Genomic DNA, 17,386 nt, shown 5'->3' on the forward strand with positions numbered 1-17,386 from the left:
GACAGCAGCTGGCTATACACAAGCAGAGGCAGAGCCGCTGTCATTCAAAGCAACTTAATGCAGGGATCTCTATCTACCTGTCCTTTAAACGGGTCTGAGTGGTTTTGAAAGGTGCTGTATTTTGCTGTTTTGTTTGGGTTTTTTATCCTAAGGAGTGCCTTGTGGGCAGTCAGGGGCATGATAATTCACCCCTCCCTCTCCTCAAGGACAAACTGGAGCTCTTATCAACCAGCCCATATTTGACAGGACATTTGTTCTTCTCATGGGAAAGGGCAGTTCCTATGCTTTTTTTCCTAGTGAAAATACCATAATCCACTTGCAAGAGCAAGTGTCCCATCTGGAGACAATTCATCATTACTTGAAACAAATCCCGCAGCTTTATCTCTAGCTGCCAAGCAGCACAACTCAGTGAGAGCAGGTCACTTGTAAAATATGATGGTTAAGTACAGGCAAGTCTGTAGAAGAAATAATCCACTTTGAACTGATAAAGCTTCCCAGTGCTTGGGTCATTTAGATTTCAATAAGAAGATGGAGAACTTTGAGTAGCAGAAAGTCAATCCCAGTTTCTTTATAGCTCTGTGCCATTCTTACCAGAATTAAAAGGGTGATTCCCCAAACTGTGCTCAGGATGACAGTGAGAATGTGTTTTCCAGGACTAAGTGGACACTTGTATGGATGATGAGTGCATTACAGAGTCTTTACATCCAGGCCAGTGGTGATGCAGACCCCTGTCCCTTATGCCGCTTGGTCCCATCCCTCATTCCTTCATGCCTGATGGACGCAGATTTGGACTGAAAGTTGCCCGGCGCTGGTGCTCGTTATGTCCGACACCCTACGGTGTTACATTCATATCTGCCACGCTGCCTCAGTAATAATCCTGGCAGGGAGGGCTTGGCTCTGAAAGGTTGGCTGTGAAGAACCCGTGAAGGGTTTTCTCTTTGTAAGTCACTTTTCACTTCATTTCTCCCTGCGCCTATTGATTTCTGCCTCCCCTTTTCTGGCAAGCCCTGCCCGCGGCCCGCTCGGCATCCCGGCGGACCCCCGGGGTTTGCTGCGAGAGGGAGCGGCTCCTCCCTCGGCGGGGAGGGCCGGGGGCGGCCGGCGCCGGGGTCTCCGCTCACTCGCTCCGGCTCCGCGCCCGAGGCGCACCCGGACCCGGACCCGGACCCGGACCCGGCGCTACTGCGGCCGCCTCCCGGCGCGATGCCGGGGCCGCGGGCAGGCGGCAGCGGGGTCCCCGCGCCCGAGGCGGTGAGTGCGGGCGCGGCGCGGCGGGCGCGGAGCGGGGCAGGGCCGGGGGGCGCGGGGCAGCCCCCGCTCCTTCCCGGGTGTTAGAGGGGATGCGGCTGCTGCCGCTGCCGCGGGTGACTTGGGCGTAGGGATAGCTGAGGATCTGCCGGGGATCTGAGCCTGGTCCTGAATCCGGTGACAAGCAAACCCCAAGACTTCCCGCGCTCAACTCCGGAGATGCGCTCGCAGGGCACTGGGCCAGTCCCGGACTCCTGGGCTCCGCGGGTGCGTGGTCCCTGCCCCGCACCGCAGAGCACTTCTCATCCCGAGAAAGGGGCCACGGGAGCCGGGTGGAGTCAGGGTCAGATAAGCAGGGGCCAGGTCGGCGTGCAGTCCCTCCCTTCTTGCCAGAGATGGAATTTAAAGAGACCTCTTGGCGATATCACTGCACTGTCAAACTGCTCTAGCGCCGTGTCAGGGGAGCAGAGTCTTGAAAAACGGAACAAACCGAATAAAACCCTCAGCCACGAGTAAATGGACGTTGGTTAAAATAAAACTGGCGGGTTTCTTGGTTATATCTTTGTGAGGGGAAGAGTTTAAGATGGGTTTTGTTTTGTTGTTGTTGTTCTTCTTGAGAGGTTTTAACATCGTTGCAAGAAACATGTTTCACGTTAGTGCATGCTGTGAACACTGTCCCACAGCACCTGGTAGTCTCCTGGTGTGAGCCCAGGACCAAAGCCTGGTCCCCGGGGGGGTCTCAGCTGCAGCGAACGCTCCTGTCAGCAGGGAGAGAAGCCCCGGCCACCAGCCCATCGATTACGAGGCCAGAAGGGAGCGTTACATCATTTACTCTGACCTCAGACAGGAGCGAGGTGCTGGCTGGGAAACAAAAAGAAAATTGCCGAGGACTGAATCTCTGCTCTGAAACGTATCATTTCTTCATGACATTGTCAGCTCTGGCAAATCAACTTTTCTGCAAAAAATGAGGGGCTCTCTGCGTGGTTCCCTTACATGGAGATGCGTGGATCGTAAGTGGTAGCTTCAGTGCTTCCAAGTATAAAACCTGGAAGAGTATTTTACGTGACAACTGATCTGGTTTTCCATTGTTCCTCCTGCTCTTCAAAACGAGGGCTGCTAGCAGAAATGAACTATTTTCCAATAAGAAAGAGCTTACATTAAAAAACCAAACCAAAACAGGAAGGAGTTAAGAGGAAAAAAGAGAAACAAATAATAGTTACATTTTCTTCAAAGTTGTCTGTAGAAACATTGTAAAAAAAAGGAAATTTCAGATATGCGTATTTTTCCCTCTCTTCTTCCCATTTCTTTCTTTTTAATCACTCTTTATTTTTCTGTTTCTGGTGAGAAAGTAAAGAAGAAATAAAAAGAAAAGAGTGGGTGATTGTTTAGCAGAGAACGTTGGGATGCTGGTGGCCCCAAGATCAATTTTTACTTAACTTTATTCAACCATTCAATATACATTGAAAAAAATTTGCTATTTTCTTTAGACATAACACAGCCCTAGTACTTGCACCCATAGCATGGGAATGGATCCATTTTACTGCACTTTGACACTTCAGGTTTTGTGGGTCTGTTTTGTTAAGCCTGATGCTTTTTCAGAGTACCAGTAGTCTCTGAAAATGGAGCAAGACAGTACCAAAAGAGGCTCTTCACTCTACCTCCCACTTTTTTCAATATTAACAATGTCCACAAATCCTTTGCAATGGCACCGGAATGGAGCATCACAAGGAGGGCCAGGCTGTGCTGGGACACGATCCCAAGAGGCAAGGAGGGTGGCTAGCCTCTCCAGCCCTGTGCATCCATCAGTCCAGTGCACCATCTGCCACAGACCTGGGGGTCCTCCTGGGAGCTTGAGAAATGCGTATCTGCTGCCGATAGTCATGGATGTCTGGCTTGCATGGTGTGGCAGGAAAAGGGACGGCCGTGTTTGCTGTTAATGAGGTCCAGTGCAAAGCTGCTTCCCGCAGTAATTTATTACCTTGGAAGGCAGGGGTGTGATGCCAGACAAATAACTGGCCCCGTGGGAGGTCAGGACACCAGGAAGGCAGGATCAGGAGGGTGGGAAGATGAGGGGGAGGAACAAGGTCCCACAACCACAGCCGCTGTCTCCAGCAGCAGTGTCCAGCTTGGGTGGGGGGGGGGGGAGAGAATTTGTCACAGCTGGGTCTTGGAGAGCCTTCAGCAAGGCCCCCGTGGAGACTCTAAATCACACTGATTGCACAGTCAATAAAGGAAATCTCATCAGTCTCCATAACCAGGCTGTCAGCTTTTAAACCTATTTAGATAAAAATCTGTGTATTGTTAGAAGTCCAGAGTAACTGCACTGACTCGAGTGGTGATAGTGGCACAAAGTTGCTTTGGAAAAGAGTTTTACTGTGGACTAGCTCAAGGCAAATTCCAGTCTTGTTTATTCTGTATAAGACTGGACCGATCACCTTGGGATGACTAGTTTAAATTGAGTGCTGCTGCTTATTTCAGAGGGACCACTCTGCCCACGCTGACACAACCAAGACCAGAAATCCTCCTCTTGCATGCAATTCTAAGTTCCTTCCCAGTCTGCTTGATTAAGCCAAACCAGCCCCTAGGGAGCATCTGCAGGGCAGCTCTCCTGGGTACTGCTGGGGGCAGTGAGGCAGCAGAGCACCCAACAGATCCCAGGGGGTACAGATGTGCCCTGGTTCATGAAGGACAAAGGAGCCAGGCAATGCCACACATCTGTGTGCCACTGGGAAATACTCACAGAGGGCTGCTCATCTGAAATGTCAGCTAGTGGGACTGGCTGCAGAAATGACCAGGGCATGCACAATTCATGATTTGCCTGCACTAACAGATTAAAAAGCACTTGAGAGTGCTCCCTGGCACTGCAGCATAATTATCTAAAATCATTATAAATTATAATATCACACATAAACTGTTAAAGCCAGCCCTGAACCCTCTTTGGCCCATGCCAAGTAGCACTGCCATGTTCAACCCCTGCCCTCTTCGAGGCAGCAGTGTCCTGGGATCTTCCCAGTGGGAGCAGAGCCCTGCCTCAGGATGGGCAGCACTGGCTAACACAAGCACAGCCTGAGCCATGAAACCAGCAGCATCTGCAGTGGTTTGGTTTGGCAGTGCAACACTTCCTTGAAGAGTGTTTGGATGGCATCCCCATACCTCTTGTCACCTCCTTGCTAGTGACCTCAGGTGAGAGACAAAATTGGGAAGAGGTCCATGAAAAAGTTCATTTAAAGGACTCATTGCCTTCAGGAGCCCCTTTTCCTTTCCTTTTTGGCAGCCTGATGTGCTAGGGTGATCACAACTCCCCTGTCCCAACCTCCTCTGCATGTGCATGTGCATTACATGGCTGGGGAAAGGAAAGTCCCTGGGAATTTCATTGTGTTCCCTGGGAAAACCTGGTCAAGGAAAGGCAGGTTTACCTGCCACCACACCTCCTGGAAATCCTCTGGGCTCTCCTCCTCTGCTTTTGGTGTCTTGTGGGCTTTGGGTTAAGTGATCACTTTATGTGAACTGTGCTTCTGCTGCTGATGGATTCTTTCAGGAGCAGAAGAAAGGACATGAGTTTACTGTTTTCACAAGGACTCTCACCGAGTGTGTAAAGAGGCTTTTAGTTTTTCCTTAAGGATTGTAGAAATATGTTAGTAGATGTGGGGGCATTTCTGAAAGTCATGGAGAAACAAAAGTCCAAGGTTTTAGAAATGGCATCTAGTTTTCAGATCATGCTGGCTGTTACTTGCTGAAGAATCTGGCCACCCAAAAATCCCTTCAGATGGCAAAATCATGTCCCTGTATACACACTCTGAAAGGCTTTCTGAATGAATAAAGACAAGCAATGCATTCGCTTGTCTATAAACCAACAGGACATGGTTAGGTCACCTGAGGAAGAATGACTGAACTCTGGATTTTCAGGGTTTTTGGTGGAGTGCTTCAAGATAATAAAAGAGATTTGATTTTTGTGCCAGTTTCAAAAAGGAAATCATTTGGTGCAAGCATTTTTCAGCACCCTCATCCCTATATCCCACCACAGTGTGCAGAGCACTGGGATACTTTTTTAGACTTCCCTTCTGTTTTTCTGGTTACGGTTGAGTCTTCAGGCAGCTCTCCTTGTGGGTGCCTGGCACGAAGCCCTTGCCTGGGATGAAGCCCTTGCATGTGCATGTAGGTAATTTCCTGGAGCAAATGAATCCCCATGAGTGCTCTCGAAATTCTGCCATCTGCAGATGCCATCCTTACATTATCTGCTGTGTGCCTCGGAATGAGAGCAGGTCACAGGCTGGAGTAAGAAGGGCTGGAGCTAAACTTGTGGCAGAAACTGTGATATCCTCCATGAAGAGAGAAAGTATGATGTAATTGACAGTGAATACTGGCATAACTCTGAATTCTCCCAGGTCTTGGAGCACAGGGCAAAGTTAATTTGTCCTCTCTGCACCTGCTGCAGTCTTTCAGTAAAAATCACATGTAGTTTTTTCCACCAAAGTAGCAGCAACCCTGGGGAATAAAGTTTTTCTCCATGACATGACATGATCTTATTCAATAAACCAAGTAATAAGTCCCTTGCTTTTGGAGTGAGAGGAGGAATATCAGGCCTGATATTTTCACTTGTGTCAAAAGGTGCATGTGTGTACATATATCACTTGAAATACACAGCTTGTTTAATCTTTGCTATATGCATTTGGCAGGCGAAATTGTGCCAACTCTAGAATAGAGTTAATATAAGAATAACAGTAACAGAAGTAATTTGCTTTACACTGATTTGGGGAGAGAAACAAAACCATTTTCCCCCACAGTGCAGCGCTCTTTGCTTGCTATCCTGGTGACACACTGATCCAGGCACCCTGAGCATCCTGCTGCCAGCAGCTGTAACCTCCATGGCCACTCTGGGAGGATGCCGGGAGGGTTGCATTTTCCTGAGCATTCCCTGTCTGCTCTGCAAAGAGAGTGCCTTTTGGCTGGTCCTGGGTGAGTTCAGAAAAGAATCCTGGCTGACCTCTCAGATGTTGCACCAGATTAAGAAACTGGTGTCTGCCCTCCCAAGTGTATCTTGTTTGGGAGTCTGCACTGAGCAGTCCTTGTGGGTTTAAATGGAGGCAGGATGACAACACTGACAGTGTTATAAGCTGCTGTGATCAGAGCTGAGGATACAAGGGAGTAAGCTGGGGAGAAAATGGGCCTCTGCCTGGGTCAGGATTCATCGTCACTTCCCCTGCAGGGAGCAGCTATTTCCATTGCTCTATCACTAGGCTGGTATTTTATCCTGATACTACAAACCCAGTGATGAATAGACCATGCCTTCCGTGCGTATGGTATTTTAATTGGAGCTAGAGAACTACCCCCAGCCAGAGTCTCAGTGGGCTTAAGCATGAAGACAACACCCTACAGCATCTTAGAATGATCTTAGAAGGATAACCTTTCTCCAAAACACATTTAACTCCCTGAGCTCTGCAGTGACTTCTGCGAGAGCAGCACAGGCTTTGTCACATACTGACCTTTTGTTGAGCAGCAGACTGCAGAAGAACTTCTGGTCATAATGAGTCAATACTTAGAAAAGCAAAGACCTGCTGCTCTGATAACACGATTAGCAATTTCAATGTTAATTTCTTTGACTTTAGATTGCATGTATTTAGGTATTTGTCAAAGGTAGGCAGCAGAAAGGCCATGATGGTACAGATATGGGAACAAACATCGCCATCAGAAACCAGCTCCTCTGCAGGTATGAAGCAGTGTCACCTATGCCTGTCACACAAGCTCCCGCATACAGAGAGGCCACTGGGCTAAATATACCAGTGTCAAACTGGTATAAACCAGGAGTAAATATACAAACCACTCCTGTCTTTCACTCTTCCTAGCAAAAAGTGGTTTTCTAGTATCCCAGTGCAGTGCTGCTGCAGCTTCGTAGCTATGTGTGCCAGCACTTTTCCCTGCAGGCAGAGTGAGGTGACTTCTCCTGCTGCTGCTTTACTTTTTTCTGCTGATAATGATGGGGAAAATCACTCATCTCCTCTGGGAAACTGCATTTGCTTTGGGTTACATGGGCTGTGGCACCATGGGGTGGTCTCAGCCAGCTGGACTCCCAGTCACCCTTCTCAGGGCTTGGTCTCAGACACCTTCAGGGAGTACGCGGTGCCTCCAGCTCTGCTGCATGTCGTGCAGTTGCCTGCCCTTTGTGCTGAGCTGGTTTGCACTGACTTGGTGAGATCTTAGTAGAGAAGATCTGCAGACACCACCAGGGCTTGTTTGCCGTTTGTAAACTGCATGGGGTGGTATGCTGCTAACATACTTTCAGGAGTAAAAATTGAGAATTAGAGGTTAAAGCTGATGAAATTCTGATGAATTTGAAACAAACTTCAATAAAAAGCAGATGGTGTTTTTAATCATTCTTTTTCCACTCAGTTAATGAGGCCAAATGTTCAGAAAGTTCTCTGTAAATATATCACCCTTCTTTTCAAGTATCTCAAAAAATACCGTAAATACAACTTTAATAAGACAGGCATCCCCCCAAAGAGTGGTAACCTGCCCTTTATTGGCCTCATGTCAACACTTGGCAGCAAGGAGCCATTTCTTGCCTCTGATGCTCCTCTGTTGTGTCACTTGTTCCTAAAATAGCCTCATTCCTTAGCACTCATGCTTGTATTCAGATGGCGGGCAGCCACACAGAACCTGCTGTCCCGAGGCACAGATTGCAGGGATTTTAGATCTTCAAGAGGCATGGAGCTTCCCTGTGGATTTGGAGGCAGCAGCTTATGCACCTCTAATAGAAACCAGCTTGGTTGCCTCTGCATGCTGGGCTCACCAAGAGCGGCCTCCTCTCACCCCACGTTTCAGAATGCAGAGGTCTGTATCCAACCCTGTTGCTCCAAAGGCCTTTTACAGTCAGGGCAGAGAAGCAGGCACTTCTGGGAAAGGACATGGTTCCTGTTCTCCCAAGCCTGCTGCAGAAGCAGGGAGGGAAGAACGGTGCCCTGCAAGTGTCCATGTCTCCCCACTGCCCGGAAAGCAGCTCGTGTTGAGCAGCCCCTGTGCAGACATTGGTGCCGAGCCTGCCCCAAGTGGGGGGTGCCTCAGCTGGTGGCCCCAGGGCTTTGCCCACAGTGCTGTGGCTGTGCGCTGGCCTTGGCCACTGCCCCCGAGGCCAGTTGGCCCTGTGTGACAGCAGCTGTTGTGCCGAACACCATGGGGCTTGGAGCCTTGACACTCGAGGGGAAATTTGGCAGCATCCAGGAGTCAGGAGCACAAACAGACTGTATTCTCCTCCCATACACACTTTGTAACAATGACTCCTATAAATGATCAAATCCCTCACCTTTGTGGGAGCTTTGCTGGAGGATGGAAACTGATAACAAACTTATTCTTGTTTTCAGCCCCTCAAGACTGTTCCTTCCCGCCGGTGTTCAGCACCATCGCTTCTATTCAGCAAAGGTTTGAGCAAGCCATGGTTGCCTTCAGCCAGGTACGTCCATCGAGTGGCTGCACAGATGTTTGATGCCCAGGAGCAAGGTGATACACCTTGGCTTGCCCATGCATATGTGCTGTCAGTGTTCTGCACTAGAGGACCCCAGGCGAGTTGCAGGTGTGGGAGTGTACGTGTGGTGCCTGGGGTGGCTGAGCTGGCAGTTGTGGCTGCAGTGGGGGCTGCTGGTGTAGATGGGATGGATGGGAGAGGTGGTGGGAACTGCACTTGCTGGCATTGCACCCAGCTGCTCTTCTCGCTCTCCCACCAGGCCTGTGCAGCAGGAGATAAGCCTCTTCCCTCCATCTCTCCAATCCCATGCCAAGGGCTGCCAGTGCTGGCTCCTTGTTCTTACTAGTGCTGTTGAGAAGTCTCCATTGGCTTTCTCATTGGTGCATTCTGATTCTTTGTTTTCTTCCTGTTCTTCTTTCTTCTGGATAGCAAAGCCTCCAAAACAGGCAGAAGAGTTGGCAGAGTTTACCGCCTTATTTTGCTACAGGTCATGGCTTACCTACACAAACCAATGGGAAATAATACCTGCTGATGTTAGTGGCAGTGTCTCCTTCCTTGATTAAACTATTTCCAATAAGAAGGACTGCTATTTGAGCTGCAGCTATTTCACCTCAGTGCCCCAATTTCCCCTCAAATAAACCCAGAGCAGTTAGTCAAACAGCGCTGCTAACTGGGCATGGTGGTGTTGCAAGTGGGCTTGTTACGTATTACAAAAAAGTCTTCAGGGGAAAGGCAGAAAGGGCATCAATATCTTTGGTCTTTGTCTTTCAAAAGTCTGAGGCCTTGAGCACTCCTTGCATGGGGAAGGGGGCAAGTTGTGCTGTATGAGCACTTACTCATTAATTATTTGTCAGTTATGTCTCTCTTCAGAGAGAGCACATTTTTTTTGCATTCATTTCTTGACATGAACATCAGGAGCTGTCAGTCTGTGAGAACGGCTGAGTTTAACACATTTTTCTTTTGCTGGAAACATTCCTGATTGAAGTCTGTGAAGTGGCTCTGTGTGACACCTCCTGGCTTGCCATACGGCTCCATCTCAGAGCCCAGAATCATCCTAGAGCCCAGGAGGACAGGAGGAGCTCAAATACTGAACGAGTACCTAGGATTCACTGCTCTGTTTTCACTGGTGCTATAATTTGGTAGGTGTTACGAGTGAAAAATACTATCACACACCCCACCCCACCCTCCTGCCCACAATAGCTGCAAACTACAGATGCCTGTGGAAAAAAGGGGCTGTTGATGTCACTATAGGAAGAAGACAGCAGCATCCCTGTGTTAGCTGGTGATGGGGGTGATCAGCTGGAGGGCAGTAGTGCCTCTTGTCCAGCCCTGAGTTCCTCCCTCCTTCAGCCTCTGGCTTTGGTTTTTGGACCTCTGTCCATGAGAACAGACTGTGCTGGGCAGGAAAGTTGTCCCAGCGCCTCATCCCCACTTCATGCTCAGTATGGGCCCTCCCTCTCATTTCCGCAGGAGGCAGCATTTACCAAGAGCTCCTGCAGAGCATTCTCAGTGGTCTAATCCACATTGTTGCTGGTGCCATCAGCTAATTTGCAGCTCGTGCCAGCACCTAATTTTGCTCCTCCAAGTGGCAGTTCAGCAGTAGCTGCTGCCTCCCTTTGCCCCAAGCCTTGCCTTCACATTGCTCTCCGGGAAATGTGGGCAGGAGAGCTGTGATGTTTTCACACTCTTTGCTCCTGTGGGTGGGTGGCTGCCTGCTTAAGCCTATCCCTCGAGCTATGCTAATCTCAGTAGCCTGGACGGAGCCCCAGCTTCCTCATCGGCACCTGCCTCACAGCACTAATGGCCATCAAGGCCTTGAAGCAGCTCATCTTACGAAATGAAGTAACGTTTCTACTGAATACACCGGAGTCAATGATTACACAAAACCTCTGAGGTGCAGAAGAGGCTGTTGTGAAAGTCAGGTCAAACCCAGCTTCCTTTGTGCTCCATACAGTCCCTCCCCGAGACCTCACAGCCTCGTGACAAAGCCACTGGTGGCTTCACCATGACATGAAGCAATGGAGGAGGCCCACAAAGCCCCATGGAAAGTGATTTTTGAGTGTCTGTGATCAGCACAAGCTAATCAGCCTTTAAATGAAAAATATCTTTTGTATTCCAAAAACACTGCCATCTTGGGCAACATTCCAGACTTGCTGTCTGCAGACATGGTCTAAAGCCCCTGCACGTATAGAAGCATAAAAAGGAAAGCCTCTACTACACTTCATAGCAGGAAGGTGGAATTTTAACAAGTAACCCACCTTCATAAAGCTGTTACCTTTCAGGATGGAGAGCAGCCACAGATAGAATATTCCCTGAATTTTTTTCTGTGCAGGCAGTAAGCTATGCAAGTACCATGGAGCACTTACTGGAACACTATCCTGCTTAGCCACTATACATTGAGGATGAATTTCACATGGAGGCAATAGCATTTGTGAGTTTGTTGCCAAACCTCTGAACCATCCATGTTTTCAGTCTAAATGTGATTTTTCCTTTCCCCTATGGAAATTCACAAGCAACTAGACTGGGCTAATGCAGGTGATTGTTGGGACTGAACCATAAGTAATTTCCAGAAAATGGATTAACTTATTCATCCTGCAGGTTCAACAATCTAGAAACTGTACCCTCCAGCCCTCAAACCAATTCCTTACTGCAGTAACATTATTCTAATCAACTAGTGCAGACCCAGGCATTGCATGAAGAGTTGGCTCATGAGATAAAAGTCAGTGAAGTGTCTGGTTTCTGAACCTATTGAGCAATTATCAGTAGCATTAGGAAAAGGTAACATGAGCATAATCCTGTGCTTACTATCTGGTTATTAACCAACAGGCCAATCAGAAATCCTCAGATTTATGTTGGAAAACTACCAATGACAAACCTCAGGAATTAAGTAAGGCAAAGTTTACTTTAAAGCCAACAGCTTCCTAGCAAACTGAGTCCCTAAAGAAACTTATTCCTTGGGATGTTGTCCAGAGGATATTTTCTGGCAGTTGATGTTTATTTTTGTACCAGACATCTTGTGTACCTCTGAGGCTGAGTTTGCATATTGCTCATTAGGTGCTAAGTTCATTGCCCACTCCTGACTGGGAAGACATTAGATAAGGTGCATTCTCTTCAAATATTCATGGGGACAGGATTCTTACCCCACAGGTTTTTCACCGAGTGTTCCACTGATGTCGTGTTGGAGAAGTCAGTAGACCCAGACCAGCTCTTGCTGTGACTGCAGATGCAATTGCAGGAGCTGAGAGGAGCAGTGTACTGAAGACAACACTCAACTGGCTTTTAGGAAAGTGAAGCAAGTCTGATCTGCAGCCCTTAGTGTGACATTGGGGAAAGTCATTTAACTAATCACTCTCTTGATTTCCAACCTGATAATGAAGCTAGCACTGCATTTCCATGTAGAGGGAAACATCATTTTGGGGGTTTCTTCACACTGAAAGAACAAAGAATGGGGGAGCTTGGGCTCTGTGTGGTCTTTTCTAAGTTACCCTGGCTCCTTTTCCTGCCTAGGCAGCCAGGTCTAAGCAGGGAGGCACATCATGTACTGAACTCTCCTACAGAGACACTGGATCCCGTCCCAAAACTGAAAATCTGATTCCTGTCATCATGCAACCCCATTTATTTGCCTTTTTATTTTTGCCATAGCAAGCTGAGAAAGCTCAGGGAAGTGTCTGCAGAGATGCAGAGGGGTGAGCCATGCAGAGCCTGGGGGCTGACAGCAGAGACCCTTGTGTGCAAGGCTGTGGTTAGGGGAGGTAGGAGGGTTTCTGGCTGGCCACAGGACTGAAGTGGGCAGGTGTCAATGACTCAAGTGAAGGTTACTGCAAAACACAGTCTCTGAAGGTGAAATCAGTGAGGTTGCTGGTAACATCACGGAGTTTTATGGGTCAGCTTGAAGCTTCAATTTCTGTTCCATACTCTCCCACGACTTCTTGACAACCATACTGCTCCTGCCCTTCACTTTTTCTCTTCATTCACTTTTACTAACTTCCATTTTTCACCCTCTGTGTGCTTATACTAGCGGAATGTTTTCGCTCTCTTGTGTAACCAGCTGATAATAGTACTGTGAGTTTTCTTTCATAGACTAACTGATGGGAAATTAATGAACAAAAATCTAATACTATCACAGCACCAGCTGAATGGAAGCACAGCAGGCAGGGTGCTGCTTTTTAGGGGAAGAGTAGGCATCCATTCCCTGCTCTGGTTCAGACAACTTTCATCATGACATTTCACTTCTGCACCACAGGTCCCAATCTGTAACACAGGGCTAATAGTGCTGCCTTTCCTCATAAGGATATGGTGAGGAAAGAAGCAGTTAAGACCTCAACGGAATGATGGGGCTGATTAATTTGGAGGTGGGTATTAGACAATCAGGGACTGCAGAGACCTGGAGCAAACCAAAAGATGAGGTATTTTCAGGGTAAGACTTGTCCCTTTATTAACTCTTAGCATAACAGGACTCTGATCCATGCAGGATTCCTCTCTTTTTATAATACAAGTAATAAGTGAAAGTACTTCATATTAATTAAGAGCAATTTCCTTGAGAAAGAGTTTTGTGAAAACAGATCTATTTATAAACACAGAATAATGTATCCAGCTTGTCATTCAAAACAATTTATAGAAATTGTTCTGATGAGAAACTCAGAGGCTGGCTGACATTATTATAGAATGTGTCTGCTTTCTTTGGAAAAGTTACATTTGTGTTGAAAAAAAGCAACACTGAAAATATCACCCAAACTGAAAAGCTTCTCAGTGGGAAAAAAATATCATTGTTGTTGGTAGAGACCTTTAAGCTTTCATTCTACCTACGACCTAACTTAAATGTGAGCTTTAGAAACTTGGCCTGTGTGATTCCTCATTGTGCTTTTGATAAATTACAGTTTCATGAAAGCTGCAACCCAAATGTATTCAATAAACTCCAAAAAACATGGAAAATAAACATGTTTTGAAAGAATACTGCCCCGACGCTGGTTGATGTTGCCACAAATATGTCTGTGACTCCACGACCAGTCCCAGTGGGCTGTGATGAGATGAGTTCAATGGGGTGAATTGGGAGCATGTCCTACACAGGCATCAGCCTGCAGCAGCATGGTCTGCAGAGCCCATGCAGCTGTGCAACAAGAAGTGTCCAAGTTGCAGTGGCCCATAAAGGCATCCACACAGCTTTAAAAAGCTGGAGAGTCTTCAGGTGTTACTGCCCTGTTCCCACTTAACACCATTCCCTGTTTGAAAGTTATAAACAGCAGCAAATGCTGATGGGTGCTCTGGTATCAATTCTGCTATTTCTGTATTACAATTCTGCGTGATGGGGCATGAAATAAGATGGGTATTTCCCACTGGAGATAAATTTGGGAGCACTCACTTGTTCTGTTTCACCTGCAGACAGGTGGGAGCAGAGTTCTCATGAGATGGCCAGTGACAAGCCACATCCAGCTGCTGGGCAGCAGCTGCTTCCCTCACAGATGCTGACCTGAACAACTGTTCCACACGGGGCAGAATCTGTACTTCCACCAACACATCTTGTTTAAAACAGTAAAACTTTTATTATGTGTCCAAGCCTCAGTCATAACCAGCTTATCTCTAAACAGCTAATAATTTCATTTTACTTCTAAATGAAACTCTGAGGTGAGCCAGAAAAGGTTTTCATGACCTTTCTGCATACACACAGCTATTCATATCTGTGTGCCACAGGGAACGTGCTGCAGCATGTGCAGTGCTGTCTAGGACTTATCTGAGTCTATCAGCACTGCAGACATCTGGACAAACTCCAGAAATGGCCAGTGGTGCTCATGGGATGCTTGTAGAATACAGGATTCTTCATTAAAATAAAAAATAAGTTGCACCTAGAGAAGACTTCAGAGGGATGGGGGCTTCAGTGCTGTGACCCTGTTAAAATCTGGGTCTGAGAAGAGAGAGCCTCAAACCGAAACATGCACTGATGAAAATCAGGAGCATCGCGCTGTGGGCTAATTAACACCCATGACAGCTAACATCCTGTCTGCTGCTGGAAAGGAAACATGCTGTGGGCGTCCCGAGGCTCACACTCACGCCTGCCATTTCCCCCGTGCTGCTGCTGCAGGGTGGGCAGCACAGCCAGCAGTGCGCCAGACATGCAGACCACTGCACCATGGGCACTCCATCCAGGACCCTCCTGTGCTCAGCAGCATGAGGCAGCCCCAGAGGTCTCCTGGGGCTCACCAGGGCACCTGCTCTGCTAGCAAACATGGTGCTGTCAAGGACTTTCCCCATCACTGGCACCCGATTGATCGTCTCAGAAATTGTTCAGGTGTTCCCAGCACAGATCTGCCCAGGCCAGCCAGCCCTTGCCAGCAGAATCTTGATACCATCTGGAAACTGGCACAAGCTGGACATCTCCAGCAGGCAGCTTGGGTAAGGTCTCCTTTGCTCGGCAGGATGATAGCCTTGGACGGCAAAAATGCGGGCTGCCCTGTGCCAGGTCACCACGGAACCAGGCTCGTGCTGTATTGCCGTGGTCAGAATTTAGCATCTCCCCAGTCGTCAGGTGAGGACACTATGAGGAACCACCCTCTGCCTGAGGCCAGGGTGTGGACAGGGCCCAACCATGCCAGCAGCGTAGCCCTGGTCTCTTTAGCTCCCTTCTCCACTTCCAGCCATGAAAGGACATTGCTAATCTGCACAGACCCGCTCCAGTGCCCTGAGCTGACCTAGGTGGGACTCCAAGGTAAAGCCAGAGCAAAGCCAGACTAAATGTTTCAGGCTTAGGAAAGTTTGTTGTTTTCCTATTCCACGTTACTTCCAGTCCCGCTGGAGTCCAGATTTCCTGCATGCCCAGAGGAAATTCACTTTGTCATCCTCCTCAGCATCCTCTCAGGGAGGAATACTGAGATTTATGGGTGAATGAAAAGCATATGAAAGCTGAATCCTGTTGCTATCCCATTGCAAAGGCACTTGGCATGTCCTTGTGCAGCCCACTTGTGACAGTGGCAATGGGCATCTTTGAGATCAGGAAAGACAGTGGGCTGCAGGGCCATCCCAATGCTATGAGAAGCCCCTGGGCTAAGCTGAGCCACGTAACACTCATCCTCTCCTTGTTCAGGTGTGCCTGAAGCAGTGCCTGTTCCCCAACAGGGAGTCTTTGGTGCTCACTGAAGCTAGGAGAGCCAGGCATGTCTCATCTCATCAAGATGAGATGTCTCCAGGTTTGTTTGGAGATCAGCTTTGAATTGTGCCTCAATGTCAGCCTATATGGACTAGAGTAGAACCAGAGGGTTTTCTCCCACTCCCCGCCTGTGCTCTCATATTTGGCAGAGCTTTTAAGTTCAGTCACACATGAACTTATGCAGTGCCTCTACTGCCAGGCAATCTCCTGCTAGCCAGGCCCAGGAATACTTAACTCCCAGGTTTAGCCAAGCCTGGGTGCCTGTAACCTCATGTGGTTGTGAGGGACCCAGAAGAGCTCTGTCCTTAAGACAGATAAGGTCAAAATGGGTAGACACGCTCAGACAGCTCCTTCTGCATGACACCTGCTACTCCTACTCTTTCTCCTTTCCACACATCACCTCCCACAAACAACACCTTTTCCTTCAGTCTCCACAAAATTGGTTAATCGTTAAATGTCAACCAAAGCAGCAAAACCTTTGCAGTTCTCAGCAGTCCTGAGCTCCCTGCTAGCACTCAGCTGGCACAGCAAGCTAGGGCTGGGGAGGAAGCAGCGTGTATGTGGGTGTGCTCTTGTTGCACGAGAAAAGGGGGTTACTGTAGCATCATCTGTGTTTTTCATTGTACGTGTCACCCCGTCACCTGCCCTGCAGAGGAAGAGTGAGCTAGGCAGGGAACAAGCAGATGAAGCTGCAGCTGGCTGACGAAGGAGAACCTTCACATGCCTTGAAGACGTGGGCATGGAAATTAATTAGTCCCATAAAGGTGTGGCCTGAGGAAATGCTGCTGATTTTGGCACATGAAAGTAGTTGCTTAGATTTCAAGCATCCAGTGAAAAGCAAGGGACTTGAGGAGCTCTCAGGGGAGGATAAAGTATGTCTTTGGTGCTTCCCATGCAACACTCATCCATCAGTGGATGGACTATTTAATTTTAAATCAGTTACAGACATAAAAGCAGAATTCCACTTACTTTAATGTCAAAATGAAGTCTCACCGGGTTGCCCACCTCTGGCTAGGAGGAGGGATTTTAGCCAAAGTCATTGCATTTATTTCTTACTAAACAATATCATCCCGAGAAAATAATATATATATACAATCAACTATTGTATTTCTAAGCCTCTTGTACTCAGTCTGACCCCACGAAACTCATCCAGGAGGATGCCTTAGTCCTGTCCTCACTGTGCACCCACTGAGTGCAAGCCCTTAAAAACGCTGCTGGTCAAAAAGACTCCTCTGCTCTGTGGGTCAGTCTCTACACTCTATATCCATATACAGGAGTTTTATCAACATTATTCTGCTGGGGTATGAATTTGGGTTTCCTCAAGACTGCAGGTGTAAAGCTGCTGGGGGTCCTGGTATCCCCCAGAGTCATGGGAAAGCTGTCCCCACGTCTCCTGCAGCCAGAGGGCCGTAGCATCTCCAGACAGACCTGCCCACCAGTGTCTGCACAGTCCATGGCGCCTGCCATCAGCTTTCCTAAGGAATAGCACAGCTCCTTCATCCTCTGTGTGTCCATGGTCCATATCTTGCTTTAATTAAGGTAGA

General features: G+C 48.1%; 1 protein-coding gene across 2 annotated transcripts in view; it reads left to right on the forward strand.

Annotated features, from left to right (window-relative positions):
- The first annotated feature begins 1,156 nt into the window (after positions 1 to 1,156).
- Positions 1,157 to 17,386, forward strand: part of LOC125323996 (T-cell activation Rho GTPase-activating protein-like) — a 41,395-nt gene continuing 25,165 nt past the window's right edge. The window contains exons 1-2 of one of the 2 annotated variants that reach the window (XM_048299450.1): positions 1,157 to 1,251; positions 8,604 to 8,692. In XM_048299450.1, the coding sequence (XP_048155407.1) occupies positions 1,204 to 1,251; positions 8,604 to 8,692 (137 nt within the window). In that variant the 5' untranslated portion in view covers positions 1,157 to 1,203. The remainder of the gene's footprint in view (positions 1,252 to 8,603; positions 8,693 to 17,386) is intronic. The other variant, XM_048299449.1, reaches the window with a different exon arrangement.

Source organism: Corvus hawaiiensis, chromosome 3, assembly GCF_020740725.1.
Source record: "Corvus hawaiiensis isolate bCorHaw1 chromosome 3, bCorHaw1.pri.cur, whole genome shotgun sequence".
NCBI classification, from domain to species: Eukaryota; Metazoa; Chordata; class Aves; order Passeriformes; family Corvidae; genus Corvus; species Corvus hawaiiensis.